This window comes from Tursiops truncatus, chromosome 7 (genome assembly GCF_011762595.2).
Source record: "Tursiops truncatus isolate mTurTru1 chromosome 7, mTurTru1.mat.Y, whole genome shotgun sequence".
Classification (NCBI taxonomy): domain Eukaryota; kingdom Metazoa; phylum Chordata; class Mammalia; order Artiodactyla; family Delphinidae; genus Tursiops; species Tursiops truncatus.
In genome coordinates, this window is record NC_047040.1 from 96,897,995 (window position 1) to 96,917,493 (window position 19,499).

At 40.5% G+C, this 19,499-nt stretch overlaps 1 protein-coding gene across 7 annotated transcripts in view; it reads left to right on the forward strand.

The window, feature by feature from the left end:
* The window catches only part of NCKAP5 (NCK associated protein 5), a 1,063,199-nt gene that overhangs the window by 723,688 nt on the left and 320,012 nt on the right, over nucleotides 1–19,499 (forward strand). For all 7 annotated transcript variants that reach the window (XM_033860244.2, XM_033860243.2, XM_033860246.2 and 4 more), the window contains one exon: nucleotides 10,861–10,948. In XM_033860244.2, the coding sequence (XP_033716135.1) occupies nucleotides 10,861–10,948 (88 nt within the window). The remainder of the gene's footprint in view (nucleotides 1–10,860; nucleotides 10,949–19,499) is intronic.

Consider the following 19,499-nt stretch of genomic DNA (forward strand, 5'->3'; position numbering starts at 1 on the left):
CAATAAAAAGAATAAAATACCTTAAGAATAAACCTACCTAAGGAGACAAAAGACCTGTATGCAGAAAACTATAAGACACTGATGAAAGAAGTTAAAGATGATACAAACAGATGGAGAGATATACCATGTTCTTGGATTGGAAGAATCAACATTGTGAAAAGGACTGTATTACCCGAAGCAATCTACAGATTCAGTGCAATCCCCATCAAACTACCAATGGCATTTTCCACAGAACTAGAACAAAAAATTTCACAATTTGTATGGAAACACAAAAGACCTCGAATAGCCAAAGCAATATTGAGAAAGAAAACCAGAGCTAGAGGAATCAGGCTCCCAGACTTTGGACTGTCTTACAAAGCTACAGTAATCAAGACAATAAGGTACTGGCACAAAAACAGAAATATCAATCAGTGGAACAGGATAGAAAGCCCAGAGATAAACCCACACACATATGGTCACCTTATCTTTGATAAAGGAGGCAGGAATATACAATGGAGAAAAGACAGCCTCTTCAATAAGTGGTGCTGGGAAAACTGGACAGCTACATGTAAAAGAATGAAATTAGAGCACTCCCTAACACCATACACAAAATTAAGCTCAAAATGGATTAAAGACCTAAATGTAAGTCCAGACACTATAAAACTCTTAGAGGAAAACATAGGCAGAACACTCTATGACATAAATCACAGCAAGATCCTTTTTGACCCACCTCCTAGAGAAATGGAAATAAAAACAAAATAAATAAATGGATCCTAATGAAACTTCAAAGCTTTTGCACAGCAAAGGAAAACATAAGATGAAAAGACAACCCTCAGAATGGGAGAAAATATTTGCAAATGAAGCAACTGACAAAGGATTAACCTCCAAAATTTACAAGCAGCTCATGCAGCTCAATATCAAAAAACAAACAACTCAATCCAAAAATGGGCAGAAAACCTAAATAGACATTTCTCCAAAGAAGATATATAGATTTCCAACAAACACATGAAAGGATGCTCAACATCACTAATCATTAGAGAAATGCAAATCAAAACTACCATGAGGTATCACCTCACACCCATCCAAATGGCCATCATCAAAATATCTACAAACAATAAATGCTGGAGAGGGTGTAGAGAAAAGGGAACCCTCTTCACTGTTGGTGGGAATGTAAATTGATACAGCCACTATGGAGAACAGTATGGAGGTTCCTTAAAACACTAAAAATACAAGTATCATACGTCCCAGTTTTCCCACTACTGGGCATATACCGTGAGAAAACCATAATTCAAAAAGAGTCATGTACCACAGTGTACATTGCAGCTCTATTTACAATAGCCACGAGGTGGAAACAACCTAAGTGTCCATTGACAGATGAAAGGATAAAGAAGATGTGGCACATATATACAATGGAATATGACTCAGCCTTAAAAAGAAACGAAACTGAACTATTAGTAGTGAGGTGGATGGACCTAGAGACTGTTACACAGTGTGAAGTAAGTCAGAAAGAGAAAATCAGTATATACCGTATGCTAACACATACATATGGAATCTAAAAAAAAAAAAAAAGAAAACAAACAAAAAAATGGTCCTGAAGAACCGGGGCAGGACAGAATTAAAGATGCAGTTGTAGAGAATGGACTTGAGGACACGGGGAGGGGGAAAGGTAAGCTGGGATGAAGTGAGAGAGTGGCATGGACATATATACACTACCGTATGTAAAATAGATAGCTAGTGGGCAGCAGCGGCATTGCACAGGGAGATCAGCTCGGTGCTTTGTGACCACCTAGAGGGGTGAGATAGGGAGGGTGGGAGGGAGGCCAAGAGGGAGGAGATGTGGGGATATATTTAGACATAAAGCTGATTCACTTTGTTATAAAGCAGAAACTAGCACATCACTGTAAAGAAATTATACTCCAATAACGATGTTAAAAAAAAATGAAGTAAAAAAAAGAAAACATTTTGGGAATTCCCTTCAACTCCTCGTGGAAAATTGCGAGTGAATGCAGCTCTCTGCTTCCCGCCCTCTCCACATCTGCCTTTCCCCATGCAGTGATCTCCCCATGCAGGATTAGCGTAAGCCTGCCTACGAGAAAATTTATGTTGCTCTCTGTTCACATACAGCTGGCCCTGGAGTGAATATGATGCAGTAATTCAAATTAGACTAGCACCTTTCGATCTGTTTATGAATGGTGTTGCATCCCCATGAGTGAATTAGAGCCCTGTGGTTCCTGGGCAGTGGTATTATACTTGCAAAATTTGTGCTGAATTAAAAATATATATCATCTAAGATAGAAATAAGAAATCCCAGGCCTCCAACATTTATCCAGAGTGAGTTTCAGTTTCAGTGCAGTTTTTCATTATTGTCACTATAGATTTACTGTTCCCAACTATGAGAGCCAGGATAAGCAGAGATTGGGTTAAGAACGTCAAAGTCACGGCCAACCTGGGGATTGTCCCTGCTTACATGCTTAGATATTCTAGCTTCTAAGTGAGGAAACTCATTTGCTAAGGAAACAAGTTGGTGCAGTTGGGTGCAACCTAGTTCTAAACTAGTAAAGTTTCCGCATGAACAGTTTCATCCTGAAATTGAATATTAGTCAGCTTTTCCCCTCACTCCCTACCTTGAGGAAAGCTTTGCACTGCAGTTAAACTGGGGAGGGAGGTTGGGTTGTCGAGGAAATCAATGGGAGTAGAATGGGAAAAAGATATTTAAAAGCAAACGATATGTGAGGCCATGCAAAATATGTTCTTCATTAAGATAATTCTCTGATCTTTTCTCCCCCTAGCAGTAGAGCCCTGGGGTCTCTTAGCAGAGATTAGTCTGCTAGATGGTAAAGGATGTCCAGGCTAGGGATTGAATCTAGAAAACCCTGGCCTTATAAGGATAATATTTTAACCTCCTAAGCTAGTTAGTTGCAAATGAAGCATATGAACTGTGGACTGCATATTAAATGTGACAAAAAGAGCAGGGAGTTATTTCTAGGAGATATTTGATTTGTTTTACTGATGGCCAGGAGCCCTGCATCTTAGCCCCATGGGTCGCAGCTTAAGAATTAGGTACCCTCTAGCTGGTACCTCTCTCTTGTTACTACTTTTCTCTGACCAGTTACATCTACATATGGGTCTATGGGGAAATGAAAATATAAGGAGCCAGGAAATGAGCGTGTGAAAAAACTGTTAGATTCATTCATTCACCCAAAAAAGAATGTATTGAACGCCGAGTCAGCAACACTGGCTGTGCTTAGCTGTTAAGAGATAAAATAAACAAGACACAGTCAGTGTCCTCAGGGAACTCAGAGATCATTAATAAGATGCTATAAGGCTATGAAGGAAAAGTACGCAGAGTGTAAAGAAAGTACAAAGGAAGGGCTTCTCCTTAAGCAAAGAAGAGCATCCACTTGGTGGTCCACCATGCTCAGGCACAAAGGAGATTGTGGGTTTTACCTTTCCAGGCTTTCTTCAGATTCTGTGCGATTTTGAGGCTGCCTGAGACCCAGTGGGCCTGCTGTGGCAGGTCAAGGGCACTCTTACAGATGTGTCTGAAGATAAACGGGCAGGTCAGCACGCTCATTGGAGGTGGCGGCCAAGATTCAGAACAGTGTAGCAAGCGGAAGCTAAGGTGAAGGTCAGAGTGCCATACATACCTCCAGGCTCTCTTCAAACAGAACAGACAGACTGGGAACAGCCTCAAGACCTTCAGACATAGAAGCAGAAGGGCCAGCAACAAATCTGGAGACAAGTGACTTCTCTCCAGATATAAGATAACACCATACCCAAGTCTCCTTTCTCTGTAAAGACCGTGATCCATGCAACCAGACCTGCAAACACCTAGGAACCATCTATGGAAGAAAACAGTTGCTTCTCTTCAACATTTTCACCCAAGAGATAAGGTCTACTTTTAAAAACAGATGAACAAAACGTTGTCAGTAATTTAGTATAAACAATTTTTAATATACAAAAAGTTGAATGAATTTTACAGCGAACACTGTATACCCAACAACTAGATTCTGCCACTCACTTTTACTGTACTTGCTTTATCATATGTCTAGCCATGTATCCATCTCTCTCTCCATCCATCTATCTAATCGTTGATGCATTTCAGAGTAAACGTCAGGTATCATTACATTTCACCCCAAATTATGTACATACTTGAGCATGTATAGCACTAATTAAAGTTCCATATTTGTTTACGGTGCATTTTTCTTTCAAGATAAAATTTATATACAGTGATATACGCAGATCTTAAATGTAGCCTTTGATGAATCCTAACAAATGCTTACACCTGTGCAATACAAACCCCTGTGGAGATAGAACGCCAGTGTCATCCCGGGAAGTTCCTTGTGTCCCTTACCAGTCAGTCTCTGCCCTCCCTGGCAATCACTGTTCTTAAATTTTACATCATAGATTAATTTTTCCTGCACTAGAGTTACATACAAATGGAATCATGTAGTATTTAGTCTTTTGTGTGTGGCTTCTTTCACTCAGCATAAAGTTTGTGAGATTCTTCCATATCATTGCACGCATCAGCTTATTCCTAATGTTGCTGAGTAGGATTCCCACGTGGGACATACACACAGGCGCGCCTCGTTGTATTGCACTTTGCTCTGTCGTACTTCCCAGATACTATATATATTTTTCTTACAAATGGAAGTTTTGCGGCAGCCCTGTTTTATCAGATGATAGCATTTTTTAGCAGTATTTTTAATTGAGGTATGTACATTGGTTTTTAGACATAATGCTATTGTACATTTAATAGACTACAGTGTAGAATAAACATAACTTTTATATGCAGTAAAAAACCATTTGTGTGACTTGTTTTATTGCAATATTTGCTTTATTGCAATATTTGCTTTATTGCTGTGGTCTGGAACCAAACCGGCAATATCTTTGAGGTTTACCTGTTAACACAGTTGCTTATATATTCTCTTGATGATGGACACTTGTTTCTCGATGGATTTAAAAATCCGTCGTGTTAGACAAAGTGTAGGATTTGTAGTAAGATTTGGGCAAAAGTTAATGCTAGTCAGCACGTGGAGGCTCAAGACAAAAGATGTTTGATTATATACAGAATAAATGGATTGTATTTTTTCCGAATATCCCAGTGGTAGTGTGCTTAAATTTTTTAACCCTGCTAATAGTCATCCAATGAAAGACTGTCTTGTAAGCATTTCTCTTCTTTCCAGCAGATACGGGAAGGATGCTTGTCCCCATTTTGGCCTTTGACCTTGCCAGATGAGTGCTGTTCTCTATATGGGGTCACATGGGATGACTTCATAGGGAGGAGGCTCCAGGTGAAGGAGAGGTGCTGCAGTGACTCAAGCCCCTCAACCTTCCTTCTATTTGAACCCCAGTCCCTTTCTTCTTGTCTTTAAAATGAAATTCAACCATGGCAGCTCCCTTGCTTAAACTGACACACTTTCTCAAAATGAGAAGATTGGTAGTCAAATACAGTGAAACACAAGGAGAAGCAATTTGCACGTCACAGCGGCAGCTGTCAACAAAGTGCACGGTGTAGGTGAAGAGAATATGGCATGTACTTCTAGCAGAAGTGGGTGGGTTCTGGTCTTGCAGCCTCTCACATAGGAAAATATGGGGAGGTATTGAGTAATTGCATTATTAGTTTCATTTTTATTTAATGTGATTAATCAGCAAATACATAGCTTAAAATATTTCTTAAGAACAAAAATATGATTCGGTTCAGCTTTTAGTTCAAAGAGCCTCATCAGTTACTAGTTTGAGCCGGGGAGTGTGGCTTCTTGTTTTGTGTTCATTTTGTTCTATTTCTGTCAAAAATGACAGGCTAAACTGAATATCTGATCACAAGAGTCACAAAAGAACGCTTCAGTCTAATGTTCCCAGAGTGTCATTAGGCAAAAGAGAGGGCTAAATTTGGGGAGGAAGGAAGGGATGTGGAAGACTTCACTTTCCTTTACCTGCTATTAGAATGAACAGCTCCCAGTGTGCCCTGGGATTGTGTTTTCTAATAGTATTTTCATTATTGAATGAGTCAAGTTCTTCAGGGCTCAAATCATGTTCTCTGATGGTAAAGAGACTCCTGACGTTATCAGGCCCTGAATGATTAGGTAGTTTCCTGCCTTGAAAGGATTCAGGAAACCATTGTCTTTGAATATTCACTTGCAGAAGGATCTTCCTTTGTTAGGTAGGGAAACTGTCTCTGTGAGACATGGATGCAGATCCAATGACAACTTCCCCAGTCATCTGCTCTTTAGAAGGGGATCTGTGACAAAGGTGGACCCCTGGGTACAGGGAGAAGATTTTGTTTCAGATCCTCACTAATCCAGCTCTTACGTGCTTTTGAATTGTTATTCTTCTCGTGTTCTTTTTTAATGTCCTGTTTTTCTAACTTTAAGTTAGTGCCCTTTTTAAGCAAAACCTATGTTTTTTTCTTCCCCTAGAGGAAATACTATAGGAAAAATTTATTAATTTAAGGATATGTACCTTAAAACACGGAACCTACATTCAATTAAATACAATTCCTACATTTATATCTGTGTTACTTGAAATATAATGTTTGCATATGAATTTGGTTTATTTTTTCTGACTTGTGTAGGACTTAACTTTTTAAAAATAGTTCACTTAATGTACATTAGAATTTATTGCATCTCACTAAGTATAATTTTGACCTAGAGAGTTTTTAGTTATGATAGCTACTTGACTGGTATTTAGAGGAAGAAAGGACTTAATCTCAGGTCAGACAAAATGAAAAAACAAAAAAGAACTAGAAGACTTTAATTAAGGTAAGTGTTTAACGATAGATTGAACCAATCAGCAATCTAAAAACAAAAAACTCTACCCATGCCTGACCTGGGGAAAGGAATTATGTTATTTTTAGTCACATCTGAGAAACAGATGATAGATTATTCTGTGTGCAGACTGGTAATGCAATCCCTCATACATCAGCTATCAAAATAATAAAACAAAGTAAAATGTCATTGGGCATTACACTACAATGGATGATGCTTCATAGTCTTTGATTTTCGGGAAAATAGAGAAGTTTGCTAAATGAGAATTTTTTTTAAAAGATATCGTTAGGGAATAATGGTATATTCCTATCAGGTTCAAAATATTTCTCTGTTAGCAGATTCATAAAGGTTATGAAAGATGAGACAACTTAATTTTTTACCAAGGGTAGGGCTGGGTCCCTACAACTCTGTTCCAAGCTGTAGCTTGGAAATGAAATTGGTTTTAATTAATCATGAATTTGTGCCAGAAAAGTGTTCACCCTGTTACCGTGGGTCTAGGCTGTTTGAGATCCTGTTTTAACAACTTTCTTTCCACCCCCTCTTTTTTCTTTCTTTTTTTTAAACTTGGAAGCCAAGAAGAATGGGTGGAAGGTGAATAAACGTTTTTCTTTTTGATCCAGCAACTTGTGCGTAGAACTTTTAATTATACAGAAGAGATAATTCAGCAAGATATGCACTGAGACAGAATTGTATTTTAATTTATTGATGACAAAGACAAGATTTTATTTGAGTTTTAACTGTTGGCCGATAATTAAGCCGAATGTTTATAAACGAGTAAAATAAGGATTGAAATAAGAAAGACGTTCAATCTCTGTGTGAAGATAGGAAGAAAGTAGACTAATATTTAGGAAACAAGAGGCTAGTCCCTGCTGAGTGATGTTGAGCAAGTTATTACCATTATCATTATTTTTCTTATTTATGGTAGATTTAGTAAATATCGTGGAAAATCTACTGTCATTCAAGAGGTTGTCTCTGTTTATATAAAATGAAATGAAGTATTAGAAATTGGCTTTCATCACTTATTATTTCAGAATTTGTGACTTCTTCACACCTATTTTTTTCACATAAAGCTCTCCCCAGGTCAGAAATAATATTGCTGCTTTCTTGGGTTCAGCATCCAATAGGTTTTCACAAAGACAACTCTTAATTAGGCGTTAAGACTCCTCTTCGTTTCAGATCATTTCCCTGAATGTAAATAAGTCCTAGTGGAAAAAGGATGCTGCTTTTACAGTCATGAAAATGGTTTAATCCTAATTCCCTGTCCAACTAACCGTGATCCCGTAAGTAAGCCATTCAACCTTTCTGGACCTTGGCTTTCTCCTCTACCACAGAGATACAATGATACTTTAAAAGTGCATTATGATGATTAATAGACGTGAGAGGTCTTTGACAAGTTAAAAGTACTATTTAATTTTATTATCATGAATAACATAAGATACGTGAAAATATAGGGAACAGACTTCGCTTTCTTGGCTGGATGCGCGAAGAGATGGCTTGAGTAAATGTATAGTCACAAATCATTCTCTGCGCACTCATAATCGGTGTCTACCGTCTTCTCGAAATCCTGAATGGATCCTGGTGCCATCCCCTGTGAAGGCAGAATTTCCCCAGTTATCATCCAGGTTTGGATTGGCCCAGTTCATCCGCATGTCTTTACTCTTCCGCTAAGTGGTGATGCGCCATATGGGTAGTTGGCATTCTGAACCACGCTACCTTGGTTACTGTAAGGGTCTTGTCACTTCTGGGAATTCAGGGGTCTCCTAGAGCCCCTAATTTGTCTCGCTAGAAGCCCTAGTGAGAGAGAGATGCTGGGCCAGCCTGCTTCCCCCGACACATCTCCTAAACTAGGATTATATTGAGTCACTAAAATACATGCTTCAGGATGGGACTTGAAAAGACAGCCGACTCAGGTTCTGGGCGTGAGAGCACTGTGTTCATTGTGTTTAGTTCGGGCAGCCTGCTCTCAGAGTTCTGGTCCGTGAATCCTCACGGATGAGTCCCAAGGATAAGGCCATTCGAACATAGTTTGAACATACACAGTCAGTGCCTGTTACAGAGTAGGCACTTAATATTTTTTAAAATGAATTAACAAGGGATTCATATAATAATGTCTACTGAGTACCTACTTTATCTGTAATTGAGGGAAGTACATAAATATATGACATGATTCTATATCAAATATTGTAATTTACTTCAGAAGACAAAGCATGCATACATGAAATCTTTGAGTATTAAAGTGGAGAGGTTTTTTTTTTCTTTTTTTTTAAAACATCTTTATTGGGGTATAATTGCTTTACAATGGTGTGTTAGTTTCTGCTTTATAACAAAGTGAATCAGTTATACATATACATATGTTCCCATATGTCTTCCCTCTTGCGTCTCCCTCCCTCCCACCCTCCCTATCCCACCCCTCCAGGCTGTCACAAAGCACCCAGCCAATATCCCTGTGCCATGCGGCTGCTTCCCACTAGCTATCTACCTTACTACGTTTGTTAGTGTGTATATGTCCATGACTCTCTCTCGCCCTGTCACAGCTCACGCTTCCCCCTCCCCATAACCTCAAGTCTGTTCTCTAGTAGGTCTGCGTCTTTATTCCTGCCTTACCCCTAGGTTCTTCATGACATTTTTTTTTCTTAAATTCCATATATATGTGTTAGCATACAGTATTTGTCTTTTTCTTTCTGACTTACTTCACTCTGTATGACAGACTCTAGGTCTATCCACCTCATTACAAATAGCTCAATTTTGTTTCTTTTTCTGGCTGAGTAATATTCCATTGTGTATATGTGCCACATCTTCTTTATCCATTCATCCGATGATGGGCACTTAGGTTGTTTCCATCTCTGGGCTATTGTAAACAGAGCTGCAGTGAACATTTTGGTACATGACTCCTTTTGAATTTTGGTTTTCTCAGGGTAAAGTGGAGAGTTTTTAAGTGATAGAATGAATGATTTCAAGTATAGGACTCAGGCTTCCCTGGTGGCGCAGTGGTTGAGAGTCCGCCTGCCGATGCAGGGGACACGGGTTCGTACCCCGGTCTGGGAAGATCCCACATGCTGCGGAGCAGCTGCGCCCGTGAGCCATGGCCGCTGAGCCTGCGCGTCCGGAGCCTGTGCTCCGCAACGGGAGAGACCACAACAGTGAGAGGCCTGCATACCGCAAAAAAAAAAAAAAAAAAAAAGTGTAGGGCTGTAAGAATTCATAGAAGTAGGGGACTAATAAAGAAGTCTCTTAGGAAGTGAAACTTGAGGTGGATTTTGAAAGACGGATGGCCCATGAGAAGGTGAAAGGGTGTTGGCATTCCAAGAAGTAGTAACAGCCTGAGACAATGTCTGGAAATGGAAATGGGTGTGTGTGTTTTACTCTTTACTTTTGGGTTTGGGGGAGGGGGTTGGGAAGGGGAAGGGTTTGAAGTGGGTATTTAAAATACAATTATAGCATACAATATATATTATAATATAACCTATAGAGTTACTCATAAATGTGCACTAAGATGTATTTGTAAAGATATTTCTTAATTCAAATAGCAAGCTTTTTTGAAGTAATTTAAATTCCATCAGCAAGGGAATGGTTAAATAATTTGTGGTGCCTTCACATCATGGAATATTAGGAAGCAGTTGAAAAAAAGTAGATCTTTGTGTGCTGACATAGAAAGACCACCATGGAAAGACATAACAGTGTATTAATGCTGAAAATGGATTCATGTAGGAGTTGTCAACGTTGAAAACTGATTTTAAAAAGTCAAAGTGGTATTTCAGGAAACTTACTGGGGTGACACTGTGTCAAACTGAAAGTGAAAAGGGATGTTGGGAGATGTTTGCATGTGTACATAGTAGGCCAAGGATAGAGACCTGAATGGTAAAGAGAGAGAGAAGCCAAAGCCATTCTGCAGAACGATCGCAAAGGACTTCATGACAGATTCTTAATATAGGGGATGAAGGAGAGAGAAGAGAAAAGAGGTTTCCAGGTTTAAGTTTAGGGAATAATATACTAAAGAATGATTTCTACTAACTGGAACAGACCCATGTTAATAGGAAACATTTCTTAAAGAAATCATTTATTCATTTATCTATCTACCTGTCTATTTACTTATTTATTTTTGCTTGTTTTTCAGGATGGAAGAAACAGTACGAAATCTACTGCAGAGTCAAGGACCTCCAGAACAGAAAAAAGAAGAAACTGTTAATATAATGGTCTATCAGGTACACCACGTGTCTTGCTCTTGGCTGGATACTGGTTGGCTTGTTTTGCTTGGATTTCTCTAGCTCTGTCCTCCCTAACCTGGAGATAAATAGAATAGGATGGTCCAGACCCCAGTGCTGGGAGCCACACCAGTCACCTCTGTTACCAGTCACCTCTGTTTGAGGAATACTGTACACATTCATTTAACTCATTCATTTCTTGTACTTTGTGAAAGGAATTGTAGGTTTGGTTGTAGGAAGGTGCAAAAAATACGTTTATAGAGATGCAGAGAGACCTACAGAAGTATCGCGGTACTCTGTGGTCAAGGTTGTAAGAGAGGCATGTACAGCATTCTCTGGAACACAGGAGAGGCGCTGACTCTTCCTGCCCAGGGAAGGTAAAGAATACCTCCCAGAGATCTGACATTTAAGGTGGACCTGAGGGGTAGAGAACAAGAGAAAGAACGTTCCAGGCAGAGGGAAGCCTAGGTAAAGGGGCAGTGGTATGAACGTGCATGGCAGGCTCCTGGAGAGTAAGAAGCTCACGGACACTGCATCATGGCTGGTGAGATGACAAGTTTGATGGTGAGATGACAAGTTTGATGGTGAGACTGAGGGGACATGGAAGAGTTGGCCGAGGTTATGCCTGTCTTCTCAGCTCATGGGTGTGGTCTTGCTCCTCAGGCCATGTGGAGTCTACAGAGGTCCAGAGAGAGTCAGTGGTCAGTGCACTACCAAGTTGTCTTTTTTTCTTTTTTTAATTAATTAACTTTTTCGGTTGCACCGCATGGCACATGGGATCTTAGTTCCCCGACCAGGGATCGAACCTGCGCCCCCTGTATTGGAAGTGCGGAGTCTTAACCACTGGACTGCCAGGGAAGTCCCAACAAGTGATCTTCTGATAGCCCTTATCCCACGGTGTTTTAACATTAGTGAAGTGACCAGGCTGGGAAGCAGGGCATCTAATCTGAGCATGACCCAAGTTGGCCATACAGATGAGAAGGCTCTGACAGCAGAAAGAGCCCAGGCACTCTATCTAGATCAATGTGGGACTTTCATTGAAGAGCACTGAAAATCACAAATAGGCACTCAGTGTCCACTGCACGACTATGCATAGGGCTTTCAAAACCTAAAGAAGGAAAGGAAGTGGGCCAAAGTTTAAGCTGATCACTGGGCAGCCCTAGGTTTTGGCTAGCTAAAGAGCATGTGGGTGTGGGGAGGCAATCCTAGGAATCCAGCTGGTAAAGATCGTTTCACACTAGCGTCCCTGAATTCACGGGTTCTGGGCTCTGCAACCCCACTTGTGATGACAAAGATCGAGAGGAATCTGACAATAAAAGTCACAGTATCATATAAAGTTAAGAAATCTAGATAGAATTAACTTTAAGAAGTCTGTGTCCTAAATCGTTGACTCTTGAGACATCTACAGAACTACAGTATGACAACGGGGACAACTGTTCTCTGTCTCCAGTGAAAGCAGTATAACGAGTTGACTTAAGCCTCCTTGGAGGAGATAAAAGTTAGCTCCATAGGGACTTCGCTGGCTGTCCAGTGGTTAAGACTTCACCTTCCAGTGCAGGCGGTGTGGGTTCAGTCCCTGGTCGGGGAGCTAAGATCCCACAGGCCTCGTGTCCAAAAAACCAAAACATAAAACAGAAGCAATATTGTAACAAATTCAATACTTTAAAAATGGTCCACCTCAAAAAAAATCTTGAAAACAAAGTTAGCTCCATAACAACAGTAGACAAACTGCTCAAATGCATTTCTCAGGAAAAGGTTTAGATTCTTCTTGAGGTGGCCTTCACACAGGAAAGGCATGCCCGGCTTTTCCTGATGTGTGGTCGCCTACGGTAAGGATAAGTATTTAAGTCCTCCTAGCTCTGAATCTTTCCTAGGTATTACATTTGCTTTGGCAGAAAATTGATGTATAAGTAAAAACTCAGACTTGACTCTGTATTAAACGGTTCTGTTTAGCCTTAAAGAGTCATATGAACCTGAAATGTCAGGCTTCTGTCCCCACTCACAGGTAACACCAGGCTTTAATTAGAACTAAGTAATTCAGCATCCCTCCTGTGCTTTTTCCAGTCTCCTCATTGTGGCTCTGTTTCACCAAGTTCTTATTTTCTTTTCATCATTCTTTGCTAATCTCTTCACACACTCGTTAGCCAAAACCATGGTATACACTCTTATCATCAGAATTCGTTTTGTGAAACCGGAAGCCTCTTAGAAAAACAGAGACTTTTAAAAATGTGTTTTCCAACTATTTCCTCTTAATCACCCAGTCTATTAGATTTGGGGGATCAGCTCTTCTCTCTAGAGTGGAGACAGTTACTGATGTGAATTCATGCTACACGGAAGGGATTTTTCAGCCATTGCTCTCATTGGCCTCAGGCTCATTATCTGGAAAATTGGAGAGAGATTTGGGTTGCATGAACCATAAAGCGTCGTTTGTACATTCAACAGCTATTTATTGAGTTTTTATTGTGGACTAGGCACAACGTTGTCCTCTGGGGATTCAAGACATGAGAATAGAGAGAAGGGTGGCACTGAGTCCCAGGGAGGTCCGTCACCTCAGTCATCCTAGTGTTCTAAATATGGCGAACAGTAGGAAAACCGGCTGTGCAAGATGTATGTGGTGAAACCAGTGGAGTGCATAGTTAACACTCCCTGAAGCCGAAGTCTTTGTTTTGGGTAAGAGCTGGGAAATGTATTGCTTCACAATATGGAGGGGTATTAGCACACCTGACTCAGATTTTCCAGCTATAAGATTTCTCTGACAGGAACCAGAGGCCCGTGCAAAGCTGAGACCCACAGGAAAGCCAGAGTGGGTTTTACTTTCCATCATGGAAGTGTTTGTTCTGAGGCTTTTATCATCGAGTCAATAACAGTAGAGTAACAGCTTTCTGAGTTCCAGGCCCGTGCTAATTGCCAAGCATGCATGTGAAGGGTGGTCATAGTTTGTTCAAGGGGCGTGTTCCTGAAGACTTCTCAGAGTTGGTTACTTGTATCGTTTAGAGCTTGTGTAATTTCACCTGGACCAGCTCAAAGGTCAGTAGGTGTTTCTGTTCAGCAGCTGAGACAGACCCGCCCTGCGGCTGTCAGTGGTCTCACGGGCTTTGTCACCGTGCACTTCTTGACTCTTTGTAATTTGGAGGGTTTGCATCATTTCAAGGTCTGGGCATGAAGTGACATTAATGGCATTTTTATGTGACTGCAGTTTCCAATGTGTCTAGTTCAGAGCCCCGTTGACTGTGACTAGACTGTAGCTCATTTGGTCCCCACAACTGTGCAGGAAGTCCTGTCACTATCCTCTCGTTAGTGAGGATGGACGGGCACGTAGGCTCCCAGAGGTGACCTCTTGCCCAAAGGTGCAGCCTGGAAGTAGCTTAGAAGGGATTCGAACTGTAGTCAGTCTGACTCCATGGCCTCGACTCTATGCGGAGAATTTCTGGAGAGATGAACTGATGGTGCCCAAGTTATGTAGCTAGATATCATCTAAGTTGGGACTTGAACCTAGGCGAGCTCTCTCCATTCATTCATCCGTCCATTCATTTGCTCATTCATTCATTCAAATGACAGTTATTCATTTACTTTTGGACCTACGTATGTTAGATTCCTATTGCTGCTGTAACAAACTTAATGGCTTGAAACCACACAAATTTATTCTCTTATAATTGTGGAGGTCAGAAGTCTAAAATCACTGTACTGGCGGGGCTGCGTTCTTCCGGAGGCTTCAGGACAGAATTATTTCCTTGCCTTTTCTAGATCCTAGCATTCTTTGGCTTTTGGCCCTTTCCTCCATTCTCAAACTACATCACTTCAGACTCTGGTTCCATTGTCATTTCTCCTTTTTCGGAGTTTGACTCTCCTCCCTCCCTCTTATAGAGAGACTGTGATTACATTGGGCCCATCCCCATGATCCAGGATAATCTCCCCATCTCGAGATATTTCACTTAATCACATCTGCAAAGTCTCTTTGGCCATAGAAGGTAAGGTAACATATTCACAGGTTTTGGGGATTAGGTAGGATGTGGACATCTAGGCGAGGGACGTTGTTCTGTCTATCACACTAAGTAACGCATGAACCCAGCAGGCTGGCAGTACCTAGCTGATGCCAAGCTAAGTGCTGGAGATACAAAGAGGCCTTTTCCTGGAAAGCTCAGTTTATAGGATGCTGGAAATTGGGGAGGGAAGGCAGATAATGAATTGAATATATGCAACAATGTGATAGGAGCCCACAAAGCAGCTTGCACAAGTTCTGGGAACAGAAAGGAAGATGCCACCAAACCTACTGCACTGCTCTCTCCAGAGACTCTTCTCCTGCCTAGGACTTCCTTTCAACAATCCTTTAACCTTTTCTTTTAGTCTCTGTTGTCATGGACTCAAGAGGCAGGCACCCCACAGCCTGCCTTTCTCAGAACATCTTATATCCCTGGTATTTTAATATAACCATCATAGTGTCACGACACATATGTTTGGTGCTTTACAGTTTTCAAAGTGCTTACACAAAATGGATCTCATTTGTTCATTTCAACAGCCTCTAAATTAGATATTAACCTGCTCATTTTTAAGGATGAGTCTCAAAGAGGACCGTTTCAACTCTGGCAAATGCTAAGTGGTAGAACTAGAAATAAATCTCAGACTTCCCTAAGCGAGATACATAGAGTGAAACTGATCAATTATCAGTGGGATAATCGGATGGTGGAGCCTAACATCCCAGCTCGCAAAATCCTTGTCTCAAAATACAAAAGTAAGTGAAAGGAAACTGAAATCAATTAATAAGCCATATAATGTTTGTGCCTGACATTTCTTCTGTGGGAGAGACAAGCCCATGAGTAAGAGAAATATTGCCAATATACGGAGGGAAAGTGATATACCTAACACCCAGGATAGGTTCCTTTCATTATGGGAAAATAAAAGACCTCAAAGGATTGTCTGCAGAGGAGACTGAAAAAGGAGAACCATCTTCCGTTTCCCTCTTGCTCTGTTTCTTTCTCTAGCTCATTCTTTCTAGGTATTTGCGGGGTTCTTCTGTATCATGTGATACATTCTTGAAGCCCAGGTGACCATTTCATTTAGTTGAGTAGTTAGGAAACATGTTAGAAAAAACATTCATGGTTCGATATGAACGGGGGCAGTTCAGCGTAAATGAAATGGAGCAGCTAGTTGAGAGGACGATACGCCTTCAGCTTCATCTGTCAAAATATTTCAACACAGGCAACCAAAGATACAGAGAATCGTAACACTCATGATAGATTACCCATTAAAGTCCTCTTGTGTCTGTAGCTACCTTTTGTGCTGCTTTGCTGTAGCTGATAGATTTCCTCTTGTCTCTGCTTTTCTCTATGGAACATGAATTGAACCCATTAGCTTTATTTATTTGGAAAGAAAAAAGTGGACAGATAAATGGAAGCACTCGTGAGGGGGAAAAAAACCTGCACGTGGTACAGCTTCTGCCACTAACGAGACTTTTGGCCTCAGACTGTCACTTAAACTCTCTGGGTTCCTCCTTTTCTTTTGTATTTGTGATTGAAGAGGTTTTGGATTACTTTAGGGACCACAAACAGAAAAACCTACAATTGCCAAATAATGTAAATGGTTAAAGTAGGCCAGGTATGAGAACAATTGTGTGTCCTCTGGGGGGTTACATTCTATTTTTCCGCTTTTGATAAGGAAATAGGTACAGAGAGATGTGGTGTTTGCTTGTTTTTTGTTTGTTATTCAAAGGCAAAAGTCTTGCTTTTTAAAACCATGCAGTCGCAACCTACACTTGGTTTAATTCCAAAGGGCAGTAGGGAGTGGTGGAGACTATGGCAAACTGACCGAAGAGCCTCTGTCCGGTCTGAAGGCAGCAGTCACAGCCCCACTGCAGCAGATCCAGATGACTCAGAATGCACACCGGTGTGGACAGACGGCCATACATTTCAAAAGAAGATGAAAGTTCAAGTTTTTATGAGCAGTTTCTTAGTCTGTAAATACCGGCTTATTTTTTTATATACATGGATTAAATAAAACACATGCTAGACTCAGGGCAACAACCGTCCGCACAGAAAGATGATTTCGAGTGGTTTTCTCTTGCTCTTAGAACTCTGGGATTTTGGTGCTTTTGTGCAATCCCGTGAGGCCTGGTCTACACAAAATGCAGCATGGAGCACATCACCCTACCGTGCTGTGCCCCCCGTACCACCCCAGGCCCCGCTTCTGACGTGCGCTGAGCAGCTGCTATGTACTGGTCAGAGTCCAGTCATTTCACAAGTGTGAGCTCACTGAATTTTCACAAGAACCATTTGAAATGTCTCCATTTTACAGAAGAGGAAACTGAGGTACAGAGCTGTTAGATTGCCTGCCCAGAGTCACACATCACCAATGTTGGGTCCCTCAAGTGACTTGGCACCCTTTAGGCAGGCAGAGTAGGTCTCCACAAAGATGGAGTGCAGGAACTTTGTCAGGAGGTGCAGTGTGTCATTGTCCCAGGAGAGGCACAGAGAGGTTGACATAGTACACAGCCCTGTTGTAACGGTGTCCACAATCAGCTCTCTTCACCCCTTTACTCTTCCCGTCTTCTTGGAGAGCCCTGCCTGAGCTGTGTAGCTTCCGAACCCAGCTCCATCTCTTCTAATGATGCCCTAAGCTCAGTTATTGATCTCTTAGCCTGTGTTTAAAGCAGTACGGTCTGATACCCAAGTTATTTCCATTCCAAGTGATCTAATTGAAAATCAAAATGACTTTTTCCTTAAATAGTTCCTTAAAAGTAGTCTCAGATGTGATTAAGCAGGTGATGCTTGGGGAAAGGGAACCTTTCTAGTCATCCTAAAATCTGTCAGTCATCAAATATATATCCAGATTCTCTTATGTACACAGAAAACATGTGACGTAGGCTGGGGCCTTCCTCATTGAAGCCCAAGTCATGCCTAGCAGAGATATTACTTTATTTCATAAATTAGAATTTTTTTTAATTGAAGTATAGTTGATTTACAATGCTGCGTTAGTTTCACATATACATATATATATACACGTATATATCTCTTCTTTTTCAGATTCCTTTTCCTTATAGGTTATTACAAAATATTGAGTATAGTTCCCTGTGCTATACAGTAGCTCCTTGTTGGTTATCTAGTTTTTATATAGTAGTGTGTATATGTTAATCCCAAACTCCTAATTTACCCCTCTCTTCCCCTTCCCTCTTTGGTAACCATAAGATTTTTTTCTATGTCTATGGGTCTTTTTCTGTTTTGCATATAAGTTCATTTGTATCATTTGTTTTTAGATTCCGCATATAAGTGATATTATATGACATTTGTCTTTCTCTGTCTGACATACTTCACATAATCTCTAGATCCATCCATGTTGCTGCAAATGGCATTATTTCATTCTTTTTTATGACTGTGTAGTATTCCATTGTATATATGTACCACATCTTCTTTATCCTTTATCCATTTATCTGTTGCTGGACATCTAGGTTGCTTCCATGTCTTGGCTATTGTAAATAGTGCTGCTGTGAACATTGGGGTGCATGTATCTTTTCAAATTATGGTTTTCAAATTATATACCCAGGAGTGGAATTAATGGATCATATTGGTAGTTCTGTTTTTAGTTTAAGGAACCTCCATAGTGGCTGCACCAATTTACATTCCCACCAGCAGTGTAGGAGAGTTCCTTTTCCTCCACACCATCTCCAGCATTTATTATTTGTAGATTTTTTGATGATGGCTGTTCTGACCAGTGTGAGGTGATACCTCATTGTAGTTTTGATTTACATTTCTCTAATAATTAGTGATGTTGAGCATCTTTTCATGTGGCTTTTGGCCATCTGGATGTCTTCTTTGGAGAAATGTCTATAAACATTCTTATCAGGCATAGGATTTTTTTTTCTACTTTTAACTTCACCTTCTTTCCCTATAATGACTTAAGTGTATCTTAGGCAAATTCAAAAATGTAAGTGCACTCGAAAGAAAAGTTAGGGTTGAAAAATTAATCACAAAAGATACCTTTCTAAGAAAGCTTTTTAAAATAACAATATTCCTACTATATTTAAAGTGTGAGTTTCCAAGCTTCTAATATAATAGCATTTTTTTTTCTTGAGCATATGTAAATGCAAGACAAAACTGCCATTTGCGGCTCTCAGGAGCTGCAAAGTTCCTGACTCTGTTTCCTGGCTGAGTATCAGAGTCACCTTAGGAAACCTTAATAGATTCAGCTCTCCAGGCACCTTCTTTTATCTCCAGACTTACAATGACCTGTCTTGTTTGGCTGTTTCTGAGTTTGATGGGTCATTTTGATTCCTCTGGTCCACAGATGTGTTGAGGACCAGTGAGGTACTTCAAAACCTATCCAGTCCACCACCGCTGTTTCCTCGTTTTGCGAAGGAGAAAATGGAGCTGAAGTTCAGCGCGTGCTATATGCATTTCTACTTCATCTGTACTGATTCTTTCATTCACAATACTTATTTCAGTAAGTGCCCTGGCATTTAATTAGCCGAGAGATCTGAACTCTTGAGAACTCTACAGAGAGCTTGACTGTAATTTATACAGATTGTTCCAAAAAGTGTTTGTTTCTCTTTTTTTACCTAAAC